Below are 14,859 nucleotides of genomic sequence, written 5' to 3'. Positions count from 1 at the left end.
AGCCCTTCCATCCCCAAAGTCATGCTGGAGAACATGTGAGCTGACGGGAGAACCCCAGTGGCAGGACCAGATGGGCATTGAATGTGTCTAACTGGAAAACTGAGATTAAAACAATAGTTAAATGCGATGTGCTCTCACCACGGGACAATAACAGAACCAACAAAAATGTAAAGACTGGGGGAAAAAAATGGAAATTAGAATGAGCTCCCTAATTTCTTCGTCTGTAATAGCTGGGAATAAAAAGATATTTAACGTTGACAATTCAAATTACAGAAATGTAAGCACATCTAAAAGAACAAAGAGGGCGCCTGGGTGGCTCAGTTGGTTAAGCGACTGCCTTCGGCTCAGGCCATGATCCTGGAGTCCCGGGATCGAGTCCCGCATCGGGCTCCCTGCTCGGCGGGGAGTCTGCTTCTCCCTCTGACCTTCCCCCTTCTCATGCGCTCTCTCTCTCTCTCTCTAATAAATAAATAAATAAATAATTCTTTAAAAAAAAATAAATAAAAGAACAAAGAAACCATCAGAGAGCTAATACTAATGACTAAAATCAGGTGGTGGTAGAGAAAGAACCAGGAGTAGGAATCAGAGATAAAGAAAAAATTACAAACAAAATAAAAATCAGATGAACAAATCAAATTAATGTATTTATCTCAACTCTCTGCTCCCAAGGTCAAAGAAGAGACCCAATATCTAATAGAAAAATAGATAAAAGATATAAACTGACCTTTTTCCTTCACAAAAAGGAAATACAACCAGATCTTAAGATATTTAACCTCATTCACTAAGAGAAATGAAAAATAAAAATACTCCCAAGAGTTGCAAAGACACATGCACTTGTCAGACCTCGAGAATGACACACTTGAGTTTCATGCATCTCACTGTAGGTGAGTTTTACTTTTCAAAAAGCTATAAGCACGTACTGAATTCTAATTAATGATGTGCAGGCTGAGGTGCTTCGAGTGAAATGTGCTAATACCCACCTCTTTCTTTTAACTGCATCCAACAGAGAAGGACGGATAGATGAATAAAGTGAAATAAAATAAGCATAGCAAAATGTTAATTGTAGAGTCTGAGTGGTAAATATAAGTATGTTTACTCTGCAATTTTTTCAAATTAAGGAAAAAATCTCTCTGGATAACCTTTTCCCCCAAATTGGCAAAAATGGAAAAACTCGGTTAACAGTTTTCAAGGTTGTGGGACAACAGTAGAAGCTTACGTAGGCACAGACTTCTAGAGAGAATAATTCCAATTGGAATTAAAATGGATATATCCTTAGGGATGGCAGTTGCACCTGTCAGAACATAATCTACAGATGTACTCAGACACATGCAGAACGACACATATTCCATCTTTGCATGATAAACGAAAGATGAGAAATCATCTAAATGTCTAATCAACAAAAGAATGGTAAAACATACTATGATATACCCATGCAATAAAACATAATATGGCTATGAAGAAGAATAAGGCAACTTTCTTTGTATCAATGGGCAATACTCTCCAAGATAGATTACGTGAAAAAAGTAAGATGGGGAACAGTTTGTATAACAGACTTGCATTTGTGTAAATAACAAATAGATAAACATCTGTGTACGTGCACAGAATATACCTTCAGATCAGAAGGGTCTATGAGGTGCTTGGAATGGTAGTGGTCTCCCCCTAGACGAGCTGGATTACTGCAGGTGGAGGAAGTTTTCACTGTTTTCTCCTTGTGCTTTGTGAATTTTGAACTATGCACAGGTATTATTTGTACAAAACTGTTAAATTTAGTCCTTGGGGTGCCTGGGTGGCTCGGTCGGTTAAGCTTCTGACTTTGGGTTGGGTCATGATCTCAGAGTCCTGGGATTGAGCCCCGTGTTGGGCTCCCAGCTCAGCAGGAGTCTGCTTCTCCCTCTACTTCTGACCCTCCCCCTGCTCCTGTTCTCTCTGTCTCTCAAATAAATAAAATCTTAAAAAAATTTTAGTCCTCAAAAAAACTAAAAATAGAATAACACTGATCCAGCAATTCTGCTTCTGGATATATATATACCCAAAGGAATTGAAGCAGGGTCTCAAAGAGATATTTGCACACTCATATTCATAGCAGCATTGCCCACCATAGCCAAGGGATGGAGACAAACCAATTAGCCATCCGTGGATGGACACATAGACCAAACACGGCAAACACATGCACTGACTACTACTCAGCCTTAACAGGAAAGGAGCCCCTGACACCTGCTACAACATGGATGGACCCGGGGACACCGGGCCCAGTGAAGTAAGCCGCACCGGAAGACAGATGCTGTAGGATTCCACTCATGTGAGGTCCCGGGAGGAGCCAAGTTCACAGAGACAGAAAGGAGGTGGTGGGGCCAGGGCCCGGCTGTTGAATGGGGCCCGAGTTTCAGCTTTGCAGGATGTAGAGTTCTGGAGATGGATGGTGGGGATGGTTGCACCACAGTGTGAATGTCCTTAGCACGACTGAACTGGACACGTAACAATGGGGACTATGACAAATTTTATCATGCATATTTTACAAAAAAAATTAAGACACGATAGTTTGTAAAAGAAAGAAGGAAGGAATGAAGTGTTTGGGCCCCACCCCCGTGATGGGGAGGAGCCCCCGCCGGTCCTTCCTGCCGGCCGGATGGCGCCCCCAGTGGCGTCTGGGGCTGCGCGTCTTGGGAAGTGACCGCCCTCGGTCTGTCCTCTTCTGTTTCAGCGGCCGCCGAGCTGAGTGAGCGGCTCTCGGCTTCGCGACGTCCAGCCCCTGCCCCGCCTCCTGCAGCGGCCCGACCCGGAGTGCCAGCCCCCCCGTGGCCCTTATGTCGTGGTGACCACTCCGAGCGCAGGTCCGTGCCCCCCGGGGAGGGGTGGGAAGGGAGACAAGTTCTGAGCGAGGGTACAGCGTGGTCGCCGGGGGTTACAGTATGCCAGGACCGGCCAGCCCAAAGCTTGCCTCGGTGGCTCCCGAGGGCGGGGGCGGGGGGGGTACCGAGCCCGCCTGGCCTCCACCCTGCGGACTGAGAGCCACGCGGAGCGCCCGGTGCGTCCCTCCCTACCCGTGCCTCAGTCGTCCCACCGATAGGATGGGCACATGGCTACCCGGGGAGCTCCCAGCACAGACGCCTCGCCACCCCCCACGCGGACCCCACTGCCGCCTCCCCGTCCCCACGCGGACCCCACTGCCGCCTCGCCACCCCCACAGGGAGCACGCTGCCGCCTCGTCACCCCCGCGCGGCCTGGCGCCTCGTGTTGTCACCGCCCTCGGCAGGGAGGTGCAGGCGGGACCCATGGAGTCACTACACGGTCTTATGCCCAGGGCTGCGGGGCAAGGCCTCGCCAGGCGGGGATGGGGGTCCCCGCGACTGCCCAAACCCGTCTTCCCGTCACACCTGTGCTTTCCAAACCCTGTGGCGGGGGCTCAGCAGATGTCGCTGGGGAAGCCCACGAGGGGACCCTCCCCTCCCCCCACGCCGGCCAGGGACAGCAGGGCCTCTGCAGCCGTTCATACGGGCCGTTCCAAATACGGCTTCTGCTGTCTTTGCGAATATATTCCTTACCTAATTTTGTTAGCCCTCTCCCGTCACCCTCAGTCAGTGGCCTGGCGGAGTTGAAAGCATCCTGAAAACGTCCTTCCCAAGGGTCTGGGGCAGTGGAGGCAAGTGTGGGAGCTCCACCCCCAAGAGACCTCCACCTGCACCCAGCCCCGCCCCCACTGGCCTGCCTCCCTCCCCTCGCCCCCCTGCCCCGGAGGCATTGGCTGGGGGTCCCCTTCGAGGTTCAGGGCTGGGCCCCTCAGGGGGTGCTGGGCCACATGCTGAACCCCAGGGGCCTGTGTCCCCACCCCAGGTGGGGGTGTGGCCCTGCCTCCCCACTGCCCTGGCTCTCTGCAGGGGTGGAAAATGGTACCAGTCAAGCCCAAGCTGGAGGAGCCCGCTGCCACAGCCCCGACATGGAGGACCCCACGCCTGAGCCCGTCTACGTGGATGTGGACAAAGGGCTGACCCTGGCCTGCTTCGTCTTCCTCTGCCTCTTCCTCGTGGTGATGATCATTCGCTGTGCCAAGGTCATCATGGACCCTTACAGCGCCATCCCCACGTCCACCTGGGAGGAGCAGCACCTGGACGACTGAGGTGCGGGCGCGGGGGGACCTCCACGTCCCCTGGCCACTGGCCCGCCCGCCCGCGGCGCCGGGAATGGATTTGGCCGCAGATGGCGGGGGTTCACTGGAGCCACACCTGCTCCCCCTCGAGCACCGCAGTGAGGTGCGTGGGGGCTCCACGGTGGGCCAGCCTGGAGATGAGAGCACTGGGCTGGGGAGTCACTGTGGGACAATGGGGGATCCCCTTCCCTGGCTCCTGGGCACCTTCTGGGGTTGGGTCCAGGGCAGGCCCCCACTGTCACACAACAGAGGACACTGTCCGCCCTTAAAATGCAAAGCGGCACACACAGGAGCCCCCGTCGCTCCAGCACAGACGTGCCCCCGCCCCGGCCGGCCGCTGGGCAGCAGTGGGGCGAGGGCGAAGGCGAGGGCGAAGGCGAAGGCGGATGCAAGGGGCCTCACCCAACCTTCACGCAGGGCACAGGCCTGCTTCCCAGCAGTATTTTTTTAAAACTAAAACATAGAGGGGTTTATTTTTCCCGTCATAAATGAAATGGGCATTTTGGGAATTTGGGAACATACAGAAAAATAGAAGGGGGGGGAAATGACACTTAGAATCCCACTTCCCCAAAGCCGCCATTTTGATATATTTCTCCCTGGCTTTTTTTTTTTTACACACCTCTTTTTAAACGGTCACGTGCATACTGCAGGGACGATGTTGCCCCGCCTCACAGTAGAGCATGGACCCCTTCCTGTCCCATCCCAACCCGCCGCGTTAGTGGCCACAGAGTGCTCCAGCAGGGCGGGAGGTCTCGGCTCCATCAGCGAGGGCTTCGGCAGCACGGTTAAATCTGTTTGCTGACTTCCCTGCACATGACCTTATCCATGCTGTCGGCTCTTGGGCGTGCACACTCTGCAGGGGGAGCACTGGCCCGGGAGCCCTGGGTCTCGTCCTCAGTACCCCAGCGACTGTGTGGCCGTGAGCAAGTCCCACCACCTCTGCGTGCCTCAGTCCCCTCATGTCACAACGGGGAGGAAAAGCCTTGCTCTCTTTGTTTGGTGTGAGGCTCCTGCAGCTGAAAGGACAAGAGGGGGCTAGTGGGGGGCAAGGAACAGGTTGCTGATAGGGACTGTTCTTGGGGCCCCCCTCCTCCCCCATCACCTCCATCTATGACCTTGCAGCAAGAACACGGGGCCCACAGCGCCGGTCCCAAGTCCCAGCTCCTCTACTTCCTGCTGTATCACCCCAATAACTCCTCAGCCTCTCTGAGCCCCAGTTCCCTCCTCTGTGGCATGAGGGAACCACATCTACCTCACAAGTTTGTTGTGAGGATGGAATGAAGGAACATGGGCCGACATCAGTGTCCTTCCTTGACTCCACCCCTCAGGAGAAGCCAGGGGTCTGAGCCAGAAGGGGTAGGTTCTGGGATCCCACCTCCCAGCAGAGCCTGGAACCCTGGACTTGCCTCAACCTCCCAGGGCCACTTCCTGGGCCAAATCTCCCGGCCAGGACCCCTGGTCGGAGGGATCCTCACAGCAACCTCTCCCGGCACCTGACCTCAAGGGCTATGGTGTCTATTCAGTTACATCATCGTCATTGTCATCTGTCGAACCACACACGGTATGAAGTTACACTAGAAGCCCCTCCCTCCGAGGCATGGCCTGCCATCCCCATCAGGAGAGACCCGCACCTGTGAAGAAGGGCAACGCTCCCTTCCCGTTGCCTGCATCCCAGCCCTGGGTCCCACTCCAACCCAGGCACCTGGGCAGTGGGTTTCCAAAGCCCTGTCACCACTAGGTGACCCCTACAAGTGAACTAGGCCACAGCTGTTTAGGCACATTCCAGGGCCTGTCCAGCTGTCCGCCCCCCCCCCCCCCCACACATGCACACGCACTATGTGGGATGCACAAAGGGGCAGCTAGCAAGGGCAGTGAACCGAGATGCACCGGAGACTCTGGGTGAAGGAAGGACCTTGCACATCGCCTCAGGCCCAGCAGCAGCCTCTGCTCTGCAGCCTACCTCCAAGACACCCAGCACTTCCGTGCAAACCCATCTGCGTGGATTTACGATGGAAATCAGAACCAGCTCCCAATCAGTTAGTAACAGATCCCAAGAACCGGAGGAAGTCCGGAAGACCTCACCAGGAGATACTTTGGAATTCTCAGGAGTGAAAGACAGGTACCCTAGGGTCACATCTGCAATAGTGAGGAGCTTGCTGGGAATCCAGGATCCCGGGCCTGGTCCAGACCTCCAGGGTCCGCGTCTCTGGGGATGGCGCCCAGGAATCTGCTGGTGAGAGTCACCAAGCGGCTGGTGAGTGCACTGAAGTTTGAGAAGCACGGCCCTGGGGATCCCATGCTCCCACTTCATTCTTTTCCACACTTACATCTGCTGATGTTTCCCACCCTATCTCTGGACTGGTGTTTTTTGTTTTTTGTTTATTTTTTGGTGGCAAGGGGAAATAACATTTCAGAAAAGATGAAAAATAAAAATATCACACCCCATCCAAGCCTCCAGCAAAATAGTGATTTTCATTGTGTACCCATACGCTCTCTTCTAATCCTTGTCCAAATGCAAGATACGTTCTTTCATAAATGTCATCACTTACATAACTGAAAATCATACTCCCTCTTAACATCACCTCATGAGCATGTTTCTGCCACAGCCTTCGTATTTATCATTTGCGTGGCCACGGAACGTGCCATCTAGCGTTACACGGTTATCTGGACTCCTATTATTAAGTACTCGGTTGCTTTCATTTTCCCGATTGTACGTGCACCACGAGACAAAAGAAAGATAAGACAGATGTGATGGACCCTGGGAGCTGGCTCAGGGGAATAAATACTTAAACCCCAGCCCCTCCACCTGAGACGCACGTAGCATTTGATCGTATGAAAGGGAATCCGGAGCTTCTGTTGTTGCACTGTCCTGCTCAGGATGAGGAGGTGGGCTTCTGTGATCAGAGCCTCTTGGCCAGCTCTTGGCTAGTCGAGATGTGGTTTGGGGTGTGGATGGAGAGAGAAACTGTCCAGCAAAAGAAATGAACAGAATTTTTGAAGACTGGAAGCTGGTGGGGAGGAAGTGAAAGCATTCAGCGAAAGAGAGAGAGAGGTCTGTGAAGCTTGCCACAGTCCAAGGCTTAAGGGAAAAGACGACCAGAAAGTCTCCACTGCGGAGAAAGGGCGGAGGCTTTTCCAGATCATGGTGTCCAGTGGCCACTTTGGCCTGTGGTCTGCCCTGTGCTCTGCTCAGCTCTCCCAGGTCCCTCCAGACCCTCAGTAGAGTCTGCTCCCCAGTCCATTCTGTGGCAGTGGTATTTGGGGACAATAAAAGCATCTGGACGGTGGGCCATGGGAGGGAACGCAATCCGGAAAGGGACAGGTGGGACACACACAGGCAGAAGTGGGCCGTCAGACGATGGCCCCCAAAAGGCCGGTGGGAGAAACAGGACACGCGCTTCCCCAGCCTGGAGCATCAATTCCCAACAGCTCTGTTTTATTTTTTCCAACTAGTCGCTCAAATGTCTACCGAGGTTTTATGGAATTGAAAGGCCCAGGTCTCCCTTGCCCATAACCCTGTCCCCGAGCTCCAGAGGCCGGCCCCATCTAAAAGGAGCTGGCCGCGCTTCCAAACACCAGCTGGAGAGAATCGCCACGCCCGCTGTGTCCACTGGTGTGGTTCCGTGTCCCGCGGTCTCCCCGCTGAAGACCGCCCTGCCACCCACGGTGGTTAACAAGCTGCACGGTCTGCTCGGAGAGGACAGGTGCCCTGGGATAGCACTGCTCCAACTACGGTCTCAGGATGGGTAACATCGGCGTCACTGGGGGGTATGGGATGGGGAGTAACGAGGGGCTCCCCAGTGAAGCTCTGGGTTCCGGAACCAGTCCTCCTTGCTCCCCGCCCCCACTGAATAGCAGCACCCTCACTTCCCAATGGCTGTTGGGATAGATCCTTCGGACAGTGCAGTGAGCCCCTTCTCTGCCCCCAGGTCAATAAGAGGAGACCCACTGGCCACACTATGAGCCCCCACTGCTGTACTTCCTTCGGTGGGAGGTCATGTTGCTGAGATGCATGGAGATGAACGAACCCTACAAATGCTGGAGAGGCAGGGGCGGCCAGTCCATATCCAGAATCTGAAGCTCTTCCCACCACCCTCCATGATCGAACGGGTGCCGTGTAATCAACCCACCCCCAAGTGGCTGGCCTGTTCCCACAGCCCACTCCTGCGGAATGGTGTCCTACCAGGGGCTGAACTTTGGCCTCACTCATCGGCAGGTTGCATGTCTAGAAATGATGGAAACAGAAGAGGCTTAGTGAGGGAGATCCCGCACTGTTGGACCCATATACGGCCTCCATGTCTTCCACTGTGGCCACTGTGTTCCTGGTGCCACTGAGCAAGCCCCAGAGTGGATAAGGAAGACCCCGACATCCCCACCTGATTATCGAGAGCCTTCTCCGCGTGCATGTCTTCTGATGGGCATTTCGTTGGCACATGAATATCTTCGCATTCAAGACCTTTCAAAGATGTCCTTCCATATACATCTCCCCAAGACGGCCCTGAATCCTCTCTTCCTAAATCTTCTCCAGTTGGGCCAGCACTCTGGTTCGCCTGCTGGGGATGGTTAGAAGCTCCACACGGTATCCCTGTCTGCCACAGACACTCCCTGTACCATTGGGTCTCCTGGACCACCTGGCCCCTTCCAGTCCGTGGGACCCCATTATTACCGCTGACATCTGGGAACCTCATCTCTCACCACTGTCTCTGAACCGAAGGAGAGTTCTTCAAGAATGCTGGGGACCCCCACCCTTACTAATGCATTCTTAATGCCTTTGTGATGGAATTGGCCTCAGGGCCCTCCAGGGAGGTTGGTTTTGGGGTGACTGAACCAGTCAGTTGCACAGAATGGACTCACTCCAACAGGCCCATCTCCCTGAGCCCTCAGACTCCTTCCTCTGCAGTATTCCAAGGAAATTCCAGCCATCATTCCAGACATTCCTTTGTGTACTCAGAAGATTCATTGAAGAGGGCTTAATTCAGGGACCATTTTCAGAAGCACAGACAGGTTTAAGAGAACCAGCAAGGGCGGGTGAATAACCCAGGATCGATGATGATGGGAAGCCATTGCCACTCCTTGCTTGGGGGGTGGGGGCCATGCTGCCCACAGGAGCTGTGAGCCACAGTACAGGGACCCAGCGGGACCCAGCCACCCCAAAACGGTGGCCCAGAAGGGAAGGAGTGAGGAGAACAAATACTCCTGGCTTTTCTTTCTTTTTTTTTTTTTTAAAGATTTTATTTATTATCTGAGAGAGAGAATGGGAGACAGAGAGCATGAGAGGGGAAGGGTCAGAGGGAGAAGCAGAGCCCCCGCTGAGCAGGGAGCCCAATGTGGGACTCGATCCCAGGACTCCAGGATCATGACCTGAGCCGAAGGCAGTCGCTTAACCAACTGAGCCACCCAGGCGCCCACTCCTGGCTTTTCTCCTCCTGCCTTCCACTCTCTGCCTGAGCCTCCGCTGCCCAATCTCAACCAGAAGCCGGAGGCCATGAGCCTGAGTGATGTCATTCACAGAGGCCAGCCTCCCAGGAGGCAGCCGGGCAGGGAAGGACGGAGAACAGATGCGGGGCGACAAACGGAGCATCACCTGCTCTGGGCCCTGGGTGTTCTTCCCTGACAACAGAGCTGAGGCGTGGCCCGGCTACTGCACCAAAACCGATTTTCTAACTGGAATATTTGGGAAAGAGCTCTGGAGTAGCCGTCCTTGATGCCCTTTGGGCTTCTTAGGCAGTTTGGTCCTCTCGCTCTCTCTCTCTCCAGCCAGCTGCACCAAAGTCAGGGGGACCCTGGCTAAGTCCCGCTGTATTCCTTTCTCCAAGAGAAAGAGCGTCTTCTTGCCTGACACACATAGTCAAGACGGACCACGGAACTGGGAACCCTTCAGCCTGACCGCACAGGGAACCGGCTCGTCGATACACGCCCCCAGATAATCCTACTCCATATGATAAGCCACTCCCAGGGCACATCAGTTAGCCCATGAAGTGGGGAGACGTCGGGCTTCACCCTGTAGGTAGAAAGGGGGCTCAGAGCCGTGGCCAGAGGCCAAGGGACCGGACGCCCAGGAGGCTGGAGCCTGGGCTCCATGAGCAGCGCTGTAAGGGACATCCTGCGAGCCGATCAAGAGCGCCCTGATTTGGGAGGTGAGCTTGGTGTTGAGCCGTGAAGCAGGGCACTTGGCGAGGACAACGCCGCCCACATTCATGAGCAGCTCCCGTGTGACAGGGTTTGCGCACAAACCATGGCTCAAAGGCAAAGTTCCAGCCACCGTACCAGGATCTGCCTGCCGGAGAGAAGCGTCGCCCTCGAGGCTCAGAGTTCTGGAGTCCGTCTCAGGAATGCCACTCTCAGATGGCGAAGGGAACAAGCCTCTTCGTCGCACAAAAAACGTCAGAGACAACGTGGGGGCCCAGAGAGGGGGGCACAGCAGAGGTCCTGCCCTTGACCCTGGGTAGGGGCGTCCTTGCCCGGGACTCATGCTTCGGGGAGCCCAGCACGTGACAGACACGCACACATTCACGTAAGGGTCACAGGGGCCCCTCTGTCCCTTGACGGTCTGCCTGGTGTAGCGACCTGCGCCCCAGGTGCCCCTCCCATCAGTGACACTGGCCGGGCCCCAGGCGTAGCCTCTCCCCATGCCCGCACCGTGTCCAAATAAGCGCGGGTCTGCGGTGGGTCACGGCCACCGCGGGAGGTGGGCCTGTCCCCTGCCGCAGGGAGCCAGGGCAGCGGAAAAGAGAAAGTGGGTAAAGGAAAGATGGTGGGTCAGCTGGTTCGATACCCCAGCACGATGCAACGGACTCGGGCCCACACCAGAGGCATTTTCCGGCCGCACCAAACATCCATTTTCTTGCTCTTTGTCCAGTTTGTGCTTCTGGAGACAGATTAGCCTCGTAGTCACAACCACCACACGTGGCAATTAGGGCACATTTTGCAGTATTAACGGGTTCATATTTTAATTTACAGATACGTTAGGTCTCATCATGACACACAAAGAGTGATACTAATTATTTACTGTGGCAACTGGACGGACACTGAACGCTAGGATTGCAAATCGTTTTATGTTTATGGAAAGTGTGTAAAAGGATTTAATTTTTTAAAAATAAATTTAAACATTTCAGCTTGATTTAGATAACTTTGATATGCAATGTTAATATTCTTCAATTATAATTTGTATCTTGCCTTTAATTTTAATGGAGATTTTGAATATTATCAAAGAAAAATAACTGAAAATGCATATGAAATAAATTTAATTTTGCAATTTTTAACATTAGAGTTTTGTGAGACTATTTGCATTTTGTACATTTTGAGTATAATTCACTTTAGTTTCTAATCATTTAGCCTCTCAATAAAACCCGTTATGTCAAAAGCTTGATTATGACAAAATAATTAGTGATTCTAATGAAATTAAGGCAAGAATGATAAATTTTAAGTTTTAAAATTTTATTTAAAAATATTTATAGAACCCATGAATTTGTATGTCTTCAACGCTCATCCCAAACTGCCCCCACCCAGCACTGCTCACGTGCAATGATTGAACTGTTATGTTTGATATGAGAACAGACTGATGGTCAGAGGGGCGGCGAGGGGGAGGAGGGGTGCCCCAGAGGCAGGGGATCAAGAGGACACTCGTCGTGAGGGGCATGGGTGATGTATGCTGAATCTCTATACTCTACACCTGAAACTAATAGAACCCTGTATGGTAATTATACTTCAATTAAAAAAAGAAAAATAAGCAAATTGCTATGCTTGATGTCTTGCCAATTTTCAATCATACAGAAACCATAGATGGTTTTGCAACTATTTTTGTGTTGTCATTACGAAAACATACCTCGAGGCCGGAAGAACAGGATGGCTGTAAGTGTGGAGCTCGACTTACACCTCTTAAATATGGAGGCAGAAGCGGGTCTCCAGGTGTCTCCTGGCTTACGGGCGGGCCTAGGAAGGCGACATAAGCCTGTCGCCGGTGATCTCCCGGATACTCACTCATTAACCAAATACATGCCGAGCGCCTACTATGTGCTGGGTAGCCAGCCACTGTGCAGGTCGTGGAGGACCTTCCTCGAGCTGCAGCTAACTCTGCCCTCGGGAACTTAGCCTCTGGAGAAGGCAGACTCCAGCTTTTGGGTGTGTTGTTGGCACAGTCCCTGAATAATCCTGGCCCCAGTCTTAGTCTCTGAGACCATGAAAAACCAAACCAAACAAACCAAACAGCAGAATCTGCAAGAAGCACCCACTCCCTGCCATCTCCCGTAGATTAGTGGCTCCTCTGGGTCCTTCCCGCCTCTCCCCCAGGTCCGGGGTCCTGCCGAGGGGACAGGAAAGGGGCAGATACAGGAGACAGACTCATGCTTTGGAAGGCAACCCTGTCAGTTTTCCTGAGGGCGTTAAAAACATATGCTTCCAAACTAAAGAAAGAAAAAAAATATATAGCCACTTTTGAGATCCATTTTGCGTCAGGAATCTTTGAGATAAAATCAATACGTAGCTACTTAAAATCCTAAAGCTCCCTTGTCCCCCAGAATCCGGTCTTGGCCTGAGGCTAGCCTCATCCTCGGACTAGCCACCAAATCTGCAAACTCCGTCCACGGTTTCAAAAAGCCTCTAGTTCATGACAGACCATTGTCAAAGAAAGAAAGGCCACGAATGCCATTTTTGTGTATTTCTTGTCCTTTCAATAAGCTCAGCTCCCGAAGCATAGACCACTCATTCACTGGTCATCTGGGGCTGCCCCGGGCATTCCTGGAGCCTGGGGAACAGGGGGCTGCAGGCCGAGGAGGCGTCCGGGCTGGAGGGAGCCCAGGAAGGACCCAGGCTGCGACCTCCTGCTCTGGCTGGTGGATGCGTCCGGGGCTTGGATGATGGCCAGCATCGCCTGCCCTGTGTGCTGGGCTCCGCAGCCCCACCCAGCAGATTTCCCCGCACCGCCCGCCCCAGGAAGCACAGGAAGTGCGTGGCCAGGGGATAAATGCGTGGTCCCCGGAGCTGATACCAGCCCTCCCCGGCACCAGTGGGGCCAAGTGCGTGAATACTGATTTTAAATGACCTTTGTCTGTGAGCCGGAGACCTCCGGGAATGCTCTGCCGTGTACAGCAGGTGTTCAGCCACAGTGACGTCAGGCCTCCAAGGCAGAGAAGGATGAAGAGTCCATGCCAGGAGGGCTCTTCTGATGCCCGGAGACAGGACTTAAAGGAACAACCTCGAACACAGGGTGGAGAACAGGATGCCGGCGCAGCCGACAGAACAGAGGTGACCCTGGGAACACAAGCCCCCGGGAATGCAGAGAAATCTGCAGGAAGGGTCTGGCCTTCCGAATTCAGAAAGTGTTTGGATCAATCTTAACTAGACGGTGGGGGTCTGGGAGTACCCTCCCCGGACCCCCATCCCCTGCCATCTGAGCTATACAGGATTTCCACTGAATCAGCAAGGATTGGAGACCATGGCCCAGGGCTCGGCTCCATGAAAGAGTCAGCTGCGTGAAAGCAGGTCCACCTCCGAGCATGAGGGCTCCCAGCCTGCGGGCTACAGAGACCACCAGCGGCCCCCCCAGTATCCATCCCCCTCCTCTTCTTTAGCCACTGAGCTCTGGTTTTAACTGAAGAAACCATGCATTCAGCTAAAGACTGCATCCCCAGACTCCCTTGCAATGAGGTGTGCTCTTGTGACTAAGTTCTTGCCGATGAAATCGGATGAAAAGTGTGATGTGGAACTCCCAGGGAGGCTGCTTAAAGTGACGTAACTCAGCTGAAAGGATATGCTTCTATCCTCCCCCTCCCCCTGACACCTCTTGATTTCTTTTTTCTGCAGGCCTGGAACTTGGGCATAGTGGCTAGAGCTCCAGCAGCCTTTGGTACCATGAGGCGTCCTTGAGGATGAAAACCACGCGCTGAGGATGAGCGCTGTGGGCTCTCCATGACGCTGTGACATCACCTTACAAACTCTAGACTTCCCGGCCCTGGAATGCTTTCATGGGAGAAATATTAGCCTCCTCGATGTCCCATCCTTGGGGCTTTTTTGCCCTGACTACTCCCTCTGCCTGGAACATCCAGCTGGCTGCCTCCCTCCTGCTGCCTGGCAGGAAAGTATTAAGAATCTAAGACATAAGCCTTCCCTGACCACCCTGCTTATAATAACACCCATGTCCCCCAGTGCTCCGGAGACCTCATCGCTACCTTACATGCAGTCTGTCTTTTCCTTGTCCCTTTGCTTGTTTAGTCTGTCTGCCTCCCACTGGCAAGTAAGCACCACAAGGGCCGAGGCTGGGCTATTCTGTGCTCTGCAGCATCTCTTGTGCTCAGAACAGTGCTGGACACAGGGCACTCGACAAAGATTTCAGGAATGAATGGATGGCATGACCTGACGGGACAGGCTCTGCATGCTCGGTCCTGCTCGCAGGCTCTGCTGTGGTCCACCAGCTCAAGAGAAGTCACCAGGGGACCAGGAACCAGGCTGGGGCTGGGGCTGCCCGTCTGCTGTGGGTACGGCTCACTCTCCTGATTCTCACGGGCTTCCAAGGGAAGCAAAGTGAGCCCCCTTGGCCCCCTTTCTGCCCTCTCACAGTTCAGGTGTGTATGCCCACAACCTGGGGGCTCCACCCGAGACTTACAATGTGCTGAGACAGCCACAGTGCCCGTGGACCAAGTCTGCACCTCATGCACCCCCCAAGTCAGCCCCCAAGGATGTGTGGGGTGCCGGGATGACTTTATGTGTCAACTTGGCTG

The 14,859-nt window shown here is 53.5% G+C and overlaps 1 protein-coding gene across 2 annotated transcripts in view; it reads left to right on the top strand.

The window, feature by feature from the left end:
• CTXND1 (cortexin domain containing 1) overlaps positions 1-11,294 on the top strand; it is a 51,443-nt gene extending 40,149 nt beyond the window's left edge. Inside the window, exons 2-3 of one of the 2 annotated variants that reach the window (XM_064569779.1) lie at positions 2,702-2,831; positions 3,876-11,294. In XM_064569779.1, coding sequence (XP_064425849.1) covers positions 3,935-4,114 — 180 coding nt within the window. In that variant the 5' untranslated portion in view covers positions 2,702-2,831; positions 3,876-3,934 and the 3' untranslated portion in view covers positions 4,115-11,294. Of the gene's footprint in view, positions 1-2,701; positions 2,832-3,831 lie in introns of both variants that reach the window. The other variant, XM_064569778.1, reaches the window with a different exon arrangement.
• The last annotated feature ends 3,565 nt before the right edge of the window (positions 11,295-14,859 follow it).

The sequence above is a fragment of the Mirounga angustirostris genome, unplaced genomic scaffold, assembly GCF_029215605.1.
Source record: "Mirounga angustirostris isolate CCGP_5_RB_7025 unplaced genomic scaffold, mMirAng1.0.hap1 SCAF_9, whole genome shotgun sequence".
NCBI lineage: Eukaryota > Metazoa > Chordata > Mammalia > Carnivora > Phocidae > Mirounga > Mirounga angustirostris.
This window is presented reverse-complemented; position numbering and strand designations above follow the sequence as displayed.